The sequence below is a fragment of the Balaenoptera borealis genome (assembly GCF_965194805.1).
Source record: "Balaenoptera borealis genome assembly, chromosome: 4".
NCBI classification, from domain to species: Eukaryota; Metazoa; Chordata; class Mammalia; order Artiodactyla; family Balaenopteridae; genus Balaenoptera; species Balaenoptera borealis.
In genome coordinates this window covers 30,195,174-30,213,719 of record NC_138861.1, presented here as the reverse complement: position 1 = coordinate 30,213,719, position 18,546 = coordinate 30,195,174, and the positions used below count along the sequence as shown (strand labels likewise).

Sequence of the window (18,546 nt, the reverse complement as noted above, 5' to 3'; positions counted from 1 at the left end):
ATGGCTTGAAACTCAGGGTAGGGGAGAGCTACAGAAGGACTAAAGCAACTGTGTTAGTCCAGGTGTGCTGTTCTACCTCACTACTACACCAAGTCAAGTCATTCAAACTGATTTCATGGTGGCTCAGACCGTGTGTGTGTATACAGACAACTACAACCAAAAGGGAAGCTGCTCACAGTGATACTCTTATTTTAAGGGATGCACTCTGATATTTTCTATTCTAGTATCTTACATATCAGAAACATTGTCTGTTATGATCTCCTATATTGATTTCAGAAGCCCTGATGATTCACACACTAGAAAGTTGTTATGAATTATTTCTCTGACTGTTATGTTCAAAATGCATGTATGATACAATTGCATTAATATATCAAGTTCATTTGGAAACCTTTTATTATATTCTACTTCCAGGGAGAACTTTTTCAGTGGAAAATTCTTATCAATGGAAAATGGTATTTTTAATTCAATAATGAAGCATTACAGGGTAAGAGAACATTAAAGCAGATTTGATTTCCTGTACACTTTCTATCTTATCTCTGCAACACTCCCACCCCCCTCAATTTTGCCTGACTAAGGGAAAAAAAGTAAATGAGGAAGTTTATTGGCTAGACAGAAGTGAAAATGACCAAGACATAGTGGCACAGAATAGCAATTTACTTATTATAAATGAAGTGACAGGGACTAAATCCAGAATTTACCAGAATCAACTTGGAAAAGAAAAGAGGGTGGAATAATAATAAGATAAATAGTTTTGATTAACATAGCATTTAATTTCATATTTTTAAAGAACCATAGGTATCTGTGGGTAGTTCCATGTCTCCTCCTTAGGATAGGTCAATACTCAAGTATGCTCTGTCAGTTCCTTATGATTATTTCCCCTCACAATGTCCTAACCTCCAATTTATTTCAGCTAAAATATAGAGTAATAAATAAATGTTTAATAAATGACACATTTCACCAAATAATTGGAGAACTGTCTCCAGAGATAGACATTCGGAAATACACCCAATTCATTGTTTGCTGACTTTACCTCTCAGAATATCTCTAGTGGTGTTTCTAGAGAAGTTCTTCAACAACCTACCATTAATTCCACTTTATGTATAAAGGCTTCTCAAATCTTATCATCAATTCAACTTAAACATTATGAAAATATAGGTGCAAGGTCTTAAAGACCAGATATTCTGAGGCTGACAATGATCTAAGATTATAGGGCCAAGGAGGCAAGCGAAACATGAGTTCAGCCATATTCATGTCTATCTTGCATATTTTATTATGTAATCTGTATTATGTTATTTTGCACTTCCACTACGAATTAGAACCTAATGTTATGTTATTTGCTTGTTATGGGTTTAATAGCATCTGCCATCTAGCAATAGCCAGCAATATGGTTTCTGAATGAATTACCTAGATTATATTGAACTTTCCATTTTTAGCTTCTTTTTAAAAACGCAATTTTTTATAAAAATATTTTTTCAAATACAGAATAATCATTACATTCTAAGAATGGTTCAAAATTTTCATATGCTATTAACTTTCTAACCTTTGTAAAGAGAGAGTAATATGAAGCCATTAGGGATCGATAAACTTGGCTGCCCACTGGAATCATCTGGGAAACTTTAAAAAGTACTGATAGCTGGAACCCACTCCCAGATTCTTCATTAATTTGGGGGGTGTGGCTTAGGCATGGGATATTCTCAAGGCTCTGCAGCTAATTATAATATGCACCAAGTTTGAGAACCACTGCTCTAAACCCTTGATGCTCAGTGAAAGGTCTGAGGACTAATGGCATCAGCTTTACCTGGAAGCTTGTTTCAAAAGCAGAAGCTTGACTGTACCCCATACCTATTGAATCAGATCCACATGATCAGGTGCTCCAATTTAACCAATCCAGAATTCTTTTTCTATAAAAATAAAGGACCAAGTCTATTCCATCCTTTCCAACTCTAAAATTCATATCCTACAACCTAAATGAGACACTGAGAAGCACTTTCAAACCCACCTTGAATTCTTTATCTATAAAATGAGAGACCACAGCCATCCTCTCCTCTCCAACCCCCCAATTCTCATTCCACAACCCTAAACAAATATAATGCTGAGGGAATTTGTAAAGTTGTGTAATAATTCCATCTTCATACCTTTGGATACACTTTCTCTTCCTTAGAATTCCTGTTTCCTTTCTCTTTTCTCACTGAGACACATAATTCAAGACCTAGGTAAAATCCCACTTCCTTTAGGAAGCATATCCTGAAGAATAATCCAGCTTTTCTCTAAAATTCTTTTGGCAGTATAATGAATTCCACGAAGTGTAGCACCTTGTTTCTTTCTATTATTACATATATATTATCTTGTTTCTCCAGTTAAATGATGAGTGTCTTAAGTGAGAGATCATGTCATGTTCCTTTTCTATCCCAACCTAATGTCTAACCTTTGTAAGTGAATTGTGTTGTTAAAATGTATATGGGAAATAAAAATAAGTTTGCACTACTATCACAAATTATTATTCAAAACTAGCCTACCATTGACCTTTCCCCATAATGTAACCTCACCATACATAATGCAGGTTCTAGCACATCTGGGTGAATCACAGTCGGCTGTGCCTTAAGGCTCCTATTCTTTTCTTCCCGCTTCCCTCAGGCCTGCCAGCCTGATGATAAAACTGCTTCAAATAGCACAGAAAATATACAGAAAAAAATCTCTGCTCATTAGTCCTACAGTATGCCTACAGGAGACCTCTAATATCCTTTTGCTCCATGCCTGTCTTACTCACCATTACATCTCCATCATAGTGTTTGGCACATACTGGGCATATAAACGTATTATAAACAATGTGTCAACCAACTACGCAGGAACAAACTAATATAGAAAGTATGCTACTGAGCTCGTGATAACATTTAGAAGTATGATTTTTTTATAGTATCTCCTATATATGCTTTTCTTTATATATGTATATATATATTTATATGATAAAAATAATATGTAGTCATTGTACAAAACACAGATAAAGCAAACTGAAAAAATGTAATCTCCGAAATTGCACAACCCAAACATAACTTTTAGCAAATGCATATCTGTCCAGACCATCAATTTATATATATGTATATATATACATATATATAAACATATGCTATTAAACATATGTACTTTTTCAAACAGAGGATCACACTCTATCTACTGCTATATACCCTGCTTTTATTCGATTAAGTATATATCAAAGCATCACTCCAGCCAGCAAATCAATTTATGATAAAATTTGTTTATGACAGTTGCATTAACAGATGCACCAAAATTTATTTGATCAGTTACCTATCTTTGGAAGTTATTTCCATTTTTGGTAATGATAAATAATGCTATGATGAACAATTTTCATCACACATTATCCAAATATTTCCTTAGAATAAAAACCACTTCTCTCACGAGGGGATGGGAATTGTCAAAACATTTCATCAGCAATGCTATATCCTTTGCTATAATATTTATTAAGTAGTTACATACACTGAAATGTGACAAATAGAATAACTGATGCATTTGGAAAATACTCACATCCTTTTTGAGGGTAGATTTCAGTTTGGAGTGATCGGAACTCATAATATGGTATCTCCTGTTTGAATGTTGATGTGAGAATATGATCAAGTTTGTCAATGTCATTCTGTTTTCAAATGAAAAGGAAATTTTTTCTTAGTTCAGTTATATACAGAGAAACTCATCTAAGTGTAATATAATAGAAAATTATTGACTGGAGTAAATACAGGGTAATCTTTAATAATACTTACACCTTTTTTTTAAAGACTAATATAAAACATTAGGGACTTGCCTAAAAGCCAATTATTAGAATAACTGAAGAACGGATGCAAGAAATAAGTCTTTGCTTTTGGATGAGTTAATGTACTTAAATACTCACTAATTTTAGAAGAGTATAACAGGAGGTCAATGATAACACTGAAATTTGTTTCAATAATAAATTCTGTTAAAATACATGTTACATTTTAATAAATGAAATAATAAAATGATGAGTCTGATTCTTCACCTTAAGGGTTAGCAATGGAATAGTCTTAAATAGATTATTTTATTTCTGTGTCAAAGTGAGGGAGAATATTCATCTTGGCCTATTTTTCCCCTTTAAATATAAAATAACTATATATCAATTTTATTTCCCTAATCTGAACATTTTGGGAGGAGCCATGCAGAATCCAAGTGTTCTACTACCAATGACATAACCTATTGCAAAGGTCACCGTTCTTTTGAACTGAGTTTTGTGAAGCAATGACTGGGACCAAATCGACGTGCGACATAGTTGATTAAAGCTGAGGAAGTGGGCCAATCAACAAAGCCATGGGGTGGAGAGAGAACTGTGGAACAAAAGTGTCCAATAAAGACATTTGAAATGATTTCCAAATAAATTATACATATTGCCAATATGGAGTCACAGAAATTAAATGACTGGATTAAAAAAAAAAAAAGATGTTACTCTATTTCTTCATTTATCAATAATCTGGGCACCTCAAATAATAAAGTGGTTCAGGCCTGTCTGGATTTTCTAAAAGTCCTACCTAGAAGTGGAGAGAAAGGATGAAAGTCTTTTTCTTAACCTATAGCTATGGAATGCAAAGCAAAACCCAACATTAACCGACTTAATGCTATGAACTATGTGAAGCCCTTTGCTCTGGATCATTTATTAAAAAAAAAAAAAAAAGCAGATGGAGGGGAGATGAGACAACAAGCTCTGCCATCAAGACATTCAGGGACTTGTTATTGTTTTTGGGCAATGAACTGAGTTCTAGGTACTATTATACAAAATCTCTATGGGTCAGGTACACAGCAGACAAAAAGGGAAGTGGCTCAATTCCACAGAGGAAGAAACGGTCAGGAAAGGCTCTATGGAGGAGATGACCTAAGTAGAGATTGCTATGCAAATAAGGAGCTCTGGACTAAAGGCACAAATTGCATATAGTCAGGGAGGTGTCACGGAGCATGACCTGGTTAAGGATTTCAGGAACTTCCATAAGACTGCAGAAGAATGAGAGAGAGGAAGTGGACATTTCAAAAAGTGCCTTGTATGTCTGACAAAAAGATTTTAATTCATCAAGCAACAAGGAGTTATTTAAGGCCTACAATACGTAACATGGATATGTTTGTTATGTGGAGTAAATTAAGCTTATTTAAGTATCAGTGTAACTATGACTGCTTATGTGGTTGAATACTGCTATTGAGCGGGAACTATTCTGTAAATAATGTTGTGAAAACTTTATATTAGAGTAATTATTACTCAGTCTTTTCAGGAAGTCTTTGATAGGAACGGTGGGGCAAAACATTACTGGCAATATATTTGCACATTCTTTATGCTAAAGCTCAAAAAGAATATGTTTTAGCTATAGGACTTGATAAAAGGAATTAAGAAGTTATAAAAACCCTAACATTAGTTTATAGTTTCTTAAAAACTTGTGTCAATGGCCATGAGAGTTCTGCATAGGCTATTATCTCGTCCTTGACATTTTTAAATAAAGAGATAAACTTACTATTTCTTCCACAAAGTGTACAAGATTTAATGAGTAGAGATTAGTGTGTCATAGAGTTACTACACTCTTGTATAAGTTAGGCATAAGACAACCTCTGGGGTTCCTTCAGCTCGGAAATTCTGAGACATAGAGAATTCAAAAGAGCATGAGTTCCCAGGAGGAATCTTAGAAGTACAATTTCTCACACAGAGGCACTACGACACTTTAATGTGAGAAATGCTACAGCTTGTCTCATTGAACTTTTAAAATGAAGTAGCAGCGTTCTTAGAATCAGAACAAAAGCTCTCACTATGCAGAAAAGGATATTTAATTAATTAAGAAAGAGTGCAGATACCCTTTAATATTCTAGCCTATGATAACTAGCTGAATCACTTCTGTTTTCAATTTCATAATCATGCTACTAGTATTATACTTGCATATAAATAAACTGTATAGAACACAAAACAAAGGTGTGAAAAATCACAGAAATGGTTACTAACATAATCCCCAAAGAATTTCTCACCAGAAGATACCCTAACTAGAAAACCTGATTTGAGTAGTTATGCTTCTTTTTAAATTTCAAGGATGAAAATAGGCATCATTTCTAAACACTGGCATCGAAATTGGAAAATGCCATAAATTTTTCTCTCCTTAAAATAAATTGTGCAACCCTAAGAATACTTGATGAGGCTGGCACAACTGTTCTCCAAGCAGAAAAATTAAAATGGAGTAGTTTAATATTTGTTCAGCAAAATTCACAACCAACCTAAGACATTAGTTATAAATGAGCAACTTGATATGAAAATAAGAGCAGAATAAAATGATAAAATTATATTGACAATAGTGTTTGGTTTTAGGAAAAAATTAAACATACATAAATAATATAAACATATATACATAAGCATGCACACATAGATCTCTATTTATCAAGAATATGAGAAAAAGAAAGCAGAAAAACTAATATACAAAATAGACAAAAAAATTAAATAGACAGAAGAATAATTATAAAATAATGAAGTAAACATATGACTTTTTCCAAGGGAATTTTTTCAGTGCTCTGTGATGGAATGTGGGATTGATGAATGTACTTAAAAAGTAATTTGCATATATATCTATAGATCACAATTCTATTTGAATATGAAGATGTTATATACATATATACTTATTTCTATAAGCAACTTTATTATAATGAGTATTTCTTCCTAAAAGAGAAAAATATATAAAATATCTATTTTAAAAGATATTAGAATTATGGACTTTTACTTCTGGGAAGATGGAAGAGTTACACTTTCTCCTTTTCTTTTCCTTAAATACAATGGAAATGGTCAGATTTCAATAGAAAATCAATTATCATACAAGAAACAAGAATCAGAAAGATCTCTTAACTGAATGAAAAGAGACAATCAATAAATGCCAACACCAGATGAGAAGAATTTTGTAATTATCTGGCAAAGATTTTAAAACAGCCATGATAAAAATGTTTCAACAAGCAATAACACTCATTCTTGAAATAAATAAATAAAAAATAGAAGGTCTCAGCAAGGAAAAAGAAAGCCTCAACAAGGAAATAGAAGGTATAAAAAATAACCAATTGGAAATTTTAGAACTGAAAAATGTAATAATCAAAATAACACCTCAGTGGATGGGCTCAACAGCAGAATGGAAAGGATAGAGGACAGAATCAGTAAACTTAAAGCTAGAACAATAAAAAATACTCAACCTGTACAACAGAGAGAAAATAGACTGAGAAAAATAAATAGAGTGTGAGGTACTTGTGAGAGTATAACAAAAAATTTAACATCCATGTAATTTAGAGTCCCAGGAGGAGAGGAGAAAGTGGGTAGGGATGAAAAAGTACACAAAGAAATAATGACTGAAGACATCCTGAATTTAGCAAGAGACAGACATACAGATTCAAGAAACTGAGCAAACCACAAACAGGTTAAACCCAAAGAATTACATGCTGAGAGACATCATAAGTTACTTCAACAATTAAGGACAAAGAAAAAAATCTGAAATAAGGGAGAGAGAAACAAAACCTTACTTACAGGGTAAAAACAATTAGAAACATAGTAGTAACCATAGATGTAGGAAAGAAGAGGCACAGTATTTGTCAAGTGCTAAAAGAAAAAGAAGTCTCAACCAAGAGTCTTATGCCTAGCAAAAACATCCTTCAGTAATGAAGGGGAAATTAGGACATTCTCAGATGAAGGGAAACTTAGGAAATTTGTTGCCAGCGGATATACCCTGAAACAAGGAATAAACAAGTTCTCTAAACAGTAAGGGTATGATAAAAAAAAGAATCGTGGAACAGGGGTAAGGAAGAAAGAACACAGTAAATTAAAAAAATAGGTAAGTACAATAGGCTTTCCTCCTCCTCTTGAGTTTTCTAAATTATGTTTGGTGTTTGAAGCAAAAACTAAAATACTGTCTGATGTGGTTCTAAATGTATGTAGATGGAATATCTAAGGCATTTATATCATAAATGGGGTAGGGGTAGAGGGAAAGAAAGGGAGATGAGATTTCAATACTTCACCCAAACAGGTAAAATGAGGACATAGGTAGACTGTGACACGTTATGAATATATGACACTGTCTAGAGCAACCACTAAAAGAGATGTGCAGAGATGTACTCAAAACACAAGAGAAAAATCAAAATAGAAATCTTAAAAAAAATTTTAAGTAAGACACAGTAAGGCAAGAAAAACCCCAGATAAATAAAAAGCAGAGAGCAAACTAAAACCAAAAAATAAAATGGCAGACTAAAGCCCTAACATACCAATTATTACATTAAATGTAAATGGTCTAAACATATCAATTAAGACAGCGATTTGTAGAGTGGATTAAAAACATGATCTAGTTACATGCTCTCTTTAAGAAACTGACTTCAAATCACCAGTATGGACAGATAAAAGTGAAAGGATAAAAAAAAAATATATATATATATATATATATATCATGGAATCATTACAAAGGAAAGCATGAGTAGCTATATAAATTTTAGATAAAGTAGACATTGTAGCAAATAAGGTTACCAAAAACAGAAAGAGACATTATATACTGATAAAAGGATCAATCCACCAAGAAGACATAATAATCCTAAATGTGTATGCACCAAAGCTGCAAAAATATGTGAGGTAAAAACTGACAGAACTGATAGGAGAAATAGACAAATTTATAACTATAGTTGGAGACATAAATATGTCTTTCAAAAATGGATAGAACACATGGACAGAAAATCAGCAAGAGTATAGAAAAACTCAACAAACTCAATACACTATCATCCAGTGATCTAACCAACAAGGAACTAAACAACATTTTTAGAACATTCCATCCAACAGTAGCAGAATACACATTCTCTTCAAGTGCCTGTGGAACATAAATGATAATAGAGCATCTCCTGGGATATAAACAAATCTCAACAAATTTAAAATAATTTAAATCAGGGCTTCCCTGGTGGCGCAGTGGTTGGGAGTCTGCCTGCCAGTGCAGAGGACACGGGTTCGAGCCCTGGTCTGGGAGGATCCCACATGCCATGGAGCAACTAGGCCCGTGAGCCACAACTACTGAGCCTGCGCGTCTGGAGCCTGTGCTCCGCAACGAGAGAGGCCACGACAGTGAGAGGCCCACGCACCGCGATGAAGAGTGGCCTCCGCTCACCACAGCTGGAGAAGGCCCTCGCACAGAAACGAAGACCCAACACAGCCAAAAATAAATAAATAAATTTATAAAATAATTTAAATCATAAATGTTTTCTGACTACATGAAATCAAAGTAGAAATCCATAACATAAAGATAATGGGAAAGTCTCCAAACATTTGGATGGCAAACAATACTTCTAAATAATCCAGAATCAAAGAATAAATCTCATGGGAAATGAAAAAATAGATTAAACTCAATGAAAGTGAAATATAACATATAAAAATTTGTGAAACACAGCTGAAGCAGGGCTGAGAGAAAATTTTATAGCACAAAATACATATATTAAAAAAGAGAAAAAATTCTCAAACCAATTATCTAGGCTTGCACTTCAAGAATCTAGAAAAATATTACAATAAATTCTAAGCAAGCAGAACGAAGAAAATAATAAATACAGTGTAGAAATCAATTAACTTGAAAATATTAAAATAGGAAAAAATCAATATAACAAAGAGTTGATTTTTTTGAAAGATCAATAAAATTGACAAACTTCCAGAAAGACTAACAAAGAAAAAAGAGAGAACATACAAATGACAAATCTCATGAATGAAATAAAAGATACCACTAGAGACCCTGCAGACATCAAAAGGATAATAAGGGAGTACTATGAACAACCCCAAACACATAAATTCGACACGTTAGATGAAATGGACAAATTCCTTGTAAAAACGTACTACCAAATGTACAATCTCTCTCTATTATTTCTACAAATTTCACAAATACACGTGAATCTGAAATTTCTAGTAATTAAAAGTTTAATTAAATACAAACAAACCAGAAAAAAAACAGAAGATATTCATTACACAAAGCTGAATTTCTTGAGGTGAATAGCTGTTTACATAGGAGCACTCCTTCAAAGTTTGATTTGCTCTTTCTTGGATGAGGGGTGTGGACACCTTTTGAGCATGACAGAATCGAGAGATTGTCCTTAAAAGGATTTTAGAGCACTGTAATGTAAGCAGTTGGGAGATATTTAAGATGCATGGGGTGATGTGAAAGGGTGTATATCTTAGGTGTAGGATAAATGTATACAATGAAATAGACTCAAAGAATCTTAAGTAATAATAATAACTATCACATGTTAAGCACTTATAATGTGTTAGGTTTTATATAGTTTATCTCTTACAACATTCCTGAATGGTAGATTTTTTTAAATGCCTATTTTTTTAGATGTTATAATCATGGTACAAAAAATCAGTTACAGCCAAAATTGCAGAGCTGACAAGTAGTAGATCTTAACTTATGGCTTCACATTCTAAACACACTACGTTTCACAATACTACTTTCTAGTCATGGAGGAAAGAATAAAATCTGAAATAGAATTTAAGTAAAATAAAGAATAAATTGTGGTCCCATGGTTTCAAAATGGACACTGTAGTTCCAAACATCATATTCATATTTAGCCAAAAGAGGGAGAAAAGGGGCATAGATGGAGGGAAAATGGGGGAAGGTGGCTATTGTGAGCCACAGCTCTAAAGATGTCCCCTTGGTCTCACTGTCTAAAACTGTCTCACATGACCATCTCTAGCTGCACAGGTGGTTAAAAATGTTGTGAGAATCTGGCTTTCTCAGCTTCAATAGTAGAATGAGGCAAGGAAAAGGGCTTTTAAATATTGATGTTGGGTGAAGAAACCTATAGGGATGACCACAGAATACTAAGTTATTTTTTTTAATCTGGTAGAGAAATACAATAATAGTAAAGAATCTTGATTAACAAGAGAAATGATTTCAGTGAAATAACCACAGGAGGGTTGTGAAATGTTCGTAATAGGAGACAAAAATCCATCAAATAGCATTTTACTCTTTACCTTCAGGTATCTAAAAGGAAAGCCAATGGTTGAGCTAAAAACATCTTGTTTTTCTTATTATAATGAATTGCTATGCTTGTTTAAGTTTCACCAGTAAAAGAAAAATAAGAAAATAACTTCATCTGTTCCATTGTTCATAATGTGTGCTATGAAAGCGAGCCAAAATAGCCATTTAAAGGAGAATTTTATATATAGTTTACATAACCTATCTTAAACACAATTTTCTCCTGCAGCTTGTAAAGAGAATGATAGGTCAGAGAGCAGAGCAAATACTTTCTAGGGTTACAAAAAGCCTTTCTTTTTTACTTTATGAGTATTCAACTCCAAGCAGTTAATGTAAAAGAATAATCTAAGTAAGTAAATTGGGCTAAGATAAAAGGGATATTTTCCTTTGTCAAATTAATTTTTCTAAGTTTTGAGTGAGTCATTTCTTAGAATTTCAACATGTCTGTGACTACATTTGCAAAAATAAATGTAAGAATATAAAGCAATGCAATTTAACACTTCCTTCAAATAGTTTATATTTATTATTGATTAGGTATTCATATAGTTGTAGAATCTCTTTAAACAACTTGAAAATAATTATAACAGGAAGAAAATATGTTTTGAGATCTGAGAAACCTGTGTTGACATGCCTGCTCAGGAATCATTAGCTGTGGACCTTAATAATACTTACCTGACAGAATTACTTAGGAGTTTAAATGAGTAAATATGTAAAATCGCCAGTAAATCTTAATTCCCTTTTCTCAGAATACTTTGATGTGAGCCCTCAGATATAACTCACGAAATGTAATCATTGTGATTTAGAAAAGTGCATATCTATTCATGAGGAGAATCACTCCCCAAACTAGCCTTTGCACTGACTGAACAAATAATTTAGTTTGTTTTTTCTTTCTAAGTTTTTAAATTAAGTAACACATCTTTAAAACCAGTTAGAATGTAGGTTTTATATTGTAATACAGGGATGCAAAATGCCAGAGGCTTAAGAAAGATAGATGCCCATTTCTCTTTAACATAAAAATCTGGAATGAGGCAGTTCAGGGCTGACGTCATGGCTCCCTGATCACGGGATCCAGGCTCTATTTTGTTTTACCAGTATATACCATTTTCGTGGTTCTGGATGGTTCATCCATCATTCCCTTGTTAGCACTGCAGCCAGTCAAAGGAAAAAGTCAGTGAGGGGGAGAGCATGACTGCGCCCTTCTTTTAAGGACATGATCAGAAATTTGTACAAATCACTTCCACTGGCATGCCATTGGCTATTAGTTAGTTATACGACTACACCTAGCTGCAAGGGAGTCAGGAAGTGCAATAATTACCTGGGTGGTCATGTGCCCAGATAAAAGTTATATCGACATGTAAGAAAGGAAAAAGAAATACTAGGGAACAATTAGCAGTTTCTGCCATCTCCATCAACAATGCAAAATGCATAAACATCATAATTATGCAAAGGCAATTGATAAAAGTTAAAAAAAAGCAAAACACTCTTCTAGATCACTGACTGAAGCTTGACTGTGCTGAAATTTTCAACTGGACCCCACCTGCACCCCCCTCACAAAATGTCAAAAAGTCTCAAAAATTTAATTTGACCAAACTTGAACAGACTCTTTAATGGAGATATTTAATGACATTAATGATGAAACAAACAGACAAACAAACAAAAAGCAAAGCTTTTCTATGGCAGGCATTAGATAGAGCAACCATAAGAAGCATGTCTTTTCTTACCCTTACCTCCCTCTAACAACTATTTTGTAACAACTTACTGTTAATATGTAATAAAATAAGGCAGTTTTAAAACAAATAGTGTACTAGCATATTCAAAGAAGCCTTCTCTAAATGATGCAATGATTTTCTGAAAATTTTTGGAAATTATTCTTTTGGGTTGTTTTAGATGCTAGTTTCCAAGACAGACAACAGAATTAGTCTCATCGTTTTATATTCGTTTGTTTTTTTTTCTTTTGTTGTCCTTCCCTTCTTTGCCCAGCTCTTTCTACTTCAGTCAAAAGCAGCACTGCTTTATCCAATAGCCCAATAAGCTTCTCCAAAAGGGCTGTGCCTATGCTATCAGGAAGCCAGTGTCTGTTGGAACAAGGGTCTCTGACAGATGGATCACTTGAGGTTGGGTGGGAAACTTAATGTGTGATATGCTTTCACCCAACAAAATACGTACTGAGTAGCCGATGTGTCTGGCAGTGTTCTTGGTTCTGGACATGAAACGGGGAACTAAATAGATAGCATCTCTGCCCTTATTGACCCTGGAGTCTAATGAGAGGCAGATAATGAGAGGTAATTTGAGAAATATCACACACAGAGATGTCAAATTAGAATGTGATTGGTATCACAACGAGATATGCAGGGAGAAGTACGGAGCAGGGCAGGCTCCACTGAGGTAGAGATGCTGGATTAAAACTTGGAGTTAGAATTAATTAGATGAAGATCATGCTAGGGAAGGCGGACAGGAAGAGTGTTTCAGTTAGAGAGAGGAGCACATATAAAGGCCCTGGGGTAGGAGATTAGGAAGGAAAAGTTCAGGAAGTAAAGCAGACCAGCATTCCTGGAATGCAGAGGTGAGGCAGAGGATTAAGATTAAGCTGGAGAAAGAGAGGGGACAGTGACAGCAAGGTCATATTGTTCATGTTAAAGATTTTTAATCCATAAAACAACTGGAATCTATTGAAGTATCTGAGCAGGAGAATTACATGCTGAGGTCTTTCTTTTTAAAATAACCTCACAGACCAGGGACTTTAGGGTGTGTGCAAAAACCTACAGTAGGGGACCAGTTAGGAGGCTAGCCTAGCAGTGTAGGCAAGAGGAAAATGTAGACTAAAGTGTCAGAACTGGAGAGATGTGGAGAGAAGTGAGCAATATTTAGTAAGTAAAACTGATACGGCTTAGTAATGGATTGAATTTATAGGGCAAGAGAGTACAAGGTATGAGGAGACAGTTGTGTTTCTGGCTTTTAAACTAGATTGATGACGATGCATTTCATGAGTTAAGAGAACAGTGAGAGATGGGCTTAAAGGAAATCCTCATTTGGAGTATACCTCATAGGTCAATGAGATAACCTGCAGAGGAAATGTCTATCAACAAAAGAAGGGTATCGAAGAACCAAAACTGAATCGATTTAAATTTTTATTTTCTAGATCTAGAAAGAAGAGATTGCAGAGGATATTGAGGAGGAAAGGTGAAGGATGTAGGAAGAAAACCAAGAACATATGTGTTCCTAGAAGCTAAGGAAAAAGATTATATCAAGAAAGTGAGTTTGGTCAATGGCGTTAATTGCTGCTGAAAAGTCAAGTTAAATTGAATGAAAAATTGTTCATTGGATTTGTTGGAAGGGACTTGAGCATAATTGACATATATTTGTGTGTTGCTACTTAATAAGGTTGATGACACTAAATGGCTGATCTTTGGAAAAAAATAATAAATTCTCAGAAATTGAATTTTACTTGTCAAAGATTTACTTTACTTCATGTCCTTTGTCTTGATACAGTTTAGTGTACAAGCACATTTCATGAATGCTAAACACAATTTAGACTTCCCAAATTCTATTCCACTTTATTTCTTTATCTTATTGTTGATACTATTTAGTAAAGAGACCCACAAGAATGCATAATGACTTTTAGAAAATGCAAACAAACACATTTTGCCACAAGGTTTTTTAGTCTTCTAATTTCCAAAGGGTTATTGATGATTTGGGGTTTGTTCCTACCTTCTTAGGAGTGAGCATTGTTAACTGTGTTTGACTTGTGCTTTGCTTTTCAGGATTGTTTAAAAATATTCCTTATGGTTGAAGATCTGGATGCTCTAAAGAACTGGATAGTAAAAGCACAAGGCTGCTCTTGGATGGGGGTGGTTATACGTAGTACTCACACCAGCACACAGACAACCTCCGCAAAGGGCAGTCAAAGCCAGCCCCAGGAACAGGAAGAGAGGGAAATGTAAGAAGCAAGAGAGATGCTTCAGTTTGGGAGAAATAAAAAAATGAAGGAAGTATTTATTTCCATCAAGTGAGCAGAAACTATAAATTAAGAAATCATTAATAAAATACACTCTAAGCAGTAGCTAAACATAAATGAAAACATATGGGACCAATAACTATGAAAATGGACTGAGATGGCTTATAAGATAAGAATTGTAGAGAAACAACAGTATAGTTATGTCAATGGCTAAGTTAATGGCTATTTCCGCACTCAGAAATATTTATTTTTTTCTCATAAAAGCTGTTATATCTGCTGTTAAAGTTAACTAATTTATTTGTTTTTCTCTAAATAAATGGATGAGTGTACTAAGTTGTGTGTTCCTGTTTGATTCAATGATTTGTAACTGTGGTGAGTATAATCATTAAGTCTCAACTATCCTAATCAGGCATCATTAACTGTTGCTTGACCTAGCATAAAGGAGACACAGCACAAAGGAAATGTTGCTTGTTTTATCAGTAAAATACAAGCTTCAATAGATTTGCCTTATTCTTATTGGTCCATCCTAATTAGGAGCACAAGCAATATGAAAAATGAATCCAGAAATAAATCTCAAGATTGCATCTTATTAGACTGTTCTTTGTCTGATTACAAATCTTTGATCAGAAATATAAAACAAGTAAAAAAAACCAATCAAAGGTACACGAAACTCAAATCACTTTCTTCTTCTCTGGGGGAAGAATTAAGAGTAAGCACAAATAAAATGGAAATAAAGGCTACATGGAGAGCCCATGTATTTGCATGTCAGTCCTCTAAATAAGAAAGGTCATAATTCATAATCTAAGTACTTTTTTTCTCTTGGCTTACAATTATGGAATACTTGAGTTGGAAATGACCTTGGAGATTATATACTCTAGCTTCTTCATTGTTCACATGAGGAAATTCCTTTAGCACTAAGGAAAATGGGCTCTCATGAAGTGGCAGCTAACTCAATAAAAGAATCCAACTCCTGCTCCTGCCCTATCCAGACTATTTCTATTTCTAACTATTTCCCTTATGCTACACTGCCACTTCCCAGTAAGAAAAAGGAAAGATAATAAGCAGGCTTTTGAAAGAGAGGTAAGATCTTAAGCATATTCGAGTACTAAACATTTCTTTAATATTCTAAAGAAAGGTAAGACTGGAATCTTACCTTTAACAGCTCTTTACAGCTGTTAAAAGTTGGTAATGAAGTATATTAACATGGAGTTCATGACTGAGGTAGGGTATGAAGAATCAAGTTATAGCACAAATTCTTCATTTTTCTAGTATCATGAACCTCTGAGAGTTCCTTACTATCATAAGCATCAGATTCATTTATTCAATTTTATAAATAAGTAACAGTGTATTTTAAAAGGGCAGTTTTCATTTTTCTCTTATTTATATACTTATACTATAGTTTTTCACTTATTTTTTCAAATAGCACTGGAAAAAAACCAGCAATCACTGTTTTCCCATTTTTTAAACAATAATTATCAGTTGGGTCGTATGTATCGGGAACGATAACTATGTGAAGAAACTGGGTATGCAAAGACGAAAAACACAATGCCCATGCCTTCTAGATGGGGCAGCAGGGAGTAAACGGCTTAACATGTTCTACTGATAAAAGAAGGAGCAGTCCTGGATAGCTAGAACATAGAAACCATGGAGAGAGTTAAGGAGACAAGGAGGCATGCTATGGTAGGGAGTCAGTGTTGGAAAAGATTGACCTGAAGCTTTGTGTGTCCATCAACCTTTTGAGCGAGGCAAGGACCTGAAAAAAACTGCTGAAAGGCTGGGGAGTTCCCAGCATCTCTCAGGAAGAATCTTCTGAAGAACTCTTTTAGGGAGATAACCTCTAATGCCTGAGCTTTAACTTAATGAAGAAACTAACCTTTAAGGGAATTAATAAAAAACTGGGAAATTCCTCATGATGTGAGAGTTCCCTTAGTCCATACCTTCCCTCACCTCAACCCCATCTGGTTTCACATTGTATTAAATATTCGCAGGCAGTAAACCAAAGATTGAATAATTCATACAATTTAGTGAAAACTGGCAATGATGTGCACCTAACATGAAGATGAAAATAAGATTTCAACAGGTATAGAGTAAAATATGCAAGATGATAAATACATGCAACAGAATATACCTTTTTACTAACACAAAATACAACTAATAAAAATTATTTGGTACCATTTCAAAAACTCTTTGAATAAATAGGATCCTAATGCTCTGATCAATAATTGCTATGTTCTTTTAGCATTCTGACCTAATTTGGTTTTTATATTGTATCTAGTTTTTCCTATACAAAGTTAACTTTATTGTTGCCCCTAGACTCTTTTGTAAATAAGATGGAAGTCTCAAAGGTTTTAATTATCTCAGTCAAATAGGAGTTACTAGTTTTTCTAACACTAGTACTTGAATTCTAATATCTTCCTAAATTGGGCTTTGTATTTTTTCATTTGAATTCACTGTTCTAGGTGAGGCTTTGGAAATTTTACCTTTTTGAGGTTATGAGCTGGGATTTAGTATTTATCCAAAAAAGACGAAATAATTTAGGAAGCAGTTAGATAATTAAGCTGGTTTAGGTAAAGTCTTCTAAAACCTAATAGACATCATTAAAAATAAACTAAGAAAACCAAATTTCTCATTATCATTTCTTTTCTCAAATTCACAGAATAGTCATTTTGCTCTATGCCCTACAGCTTTTAAATGATAATAGAAAGTCTCATCACAGGTTTGAGGATTATTGAAAAATAAAATCCATAGATTTCTCATTATTATTTCCTCAAATTTACAGACTGTTCATGTTATTATATGCCCAATAGCTTTTAAATGATTATAGGAAGTATCTGATTACTAATTTTAAGGATTACTTAAATCATATCTGCCATTAAAATTTACAGGAAAACTCAGAATAGCTCTTATAGTATACCATTTCAGCTAAGTAAGTGGAATATTAAAAAAAACACAACCTTAAATCTGCTGGTATATGTCCTGACAAATACACAATAACTATGGCGAATAAAATTACAACGTACACTGTTCTTTGAATAGAGATGTTCAGCGGCCTATGTGCAACATATCCAAATCGCCCAATTAAAGTAGTAGAGAAGCACATGAAGGAAACAATTACTGCAGTGTTGTATGCTGGAGAGGAAAAGCACAGCTTTTTACCCAACTTTTAAAATGTAATGTACACGAGAGCAAAGCCAAATGTCAAAGGAACAACCAAATGCCAACAAGGAGAAGCACAGCATGGGCTGGGGCACCACCGTTGAGGCCAAGTAACCCTAAAACACAACAAGGTTCCTTTGTGTCCCTGCAGATCCTTCTTTTTAATCAAGGGTGGAGTCCAACTTTCACCATCTTGGTAAATTCAAGGTAGGGATACCTCATGTGGTCCAGATGCCAGTGGATGAGACGAACCCCGTGTCATACCTAGTCCAAGATGTGATGGAGACTGAGTGAATTGCAGCCTTTTCCATGTGTCAGGATTGTGATAGTGTAGCTCTGCCGGGTCTGAGATCTCAGACTCAGAATTTGTTTAATCTAATTCCACAACATGTGTAGGTCCCCTCATGACAATAGCAAAACCTCTAAACCCAT

General features: G+C 34.2%; 1 protein-coding gene across 8 annotated transcripts in view; it reads right to left on the bottom strand.

The window, feature by feature from the left end:
* The window catches only part of BANK1 (B cell scaffold protein with ankyrin repeats 1), a 485,507-nt gene that overhangs the window by 198,265 nt on the left and 268,696 nt on the right, over positions 1 to 18,546 (bottom strand). For all 8 annotated transcript variants that reach the window (XM_082390995.1, XM_082390996.1, XM_082390989.1 and 5 more), the window contains exon 6: positions 3,541 to 3,646. In XM_082390995.1, the coding sequence (XP_082247121.1) occupies positions 3,541 to 3,646 (106 nt within the window). The remainder of the gene's footprint in view (positions 1 to 3,540; positions 3,647 to 18,546) is intronic.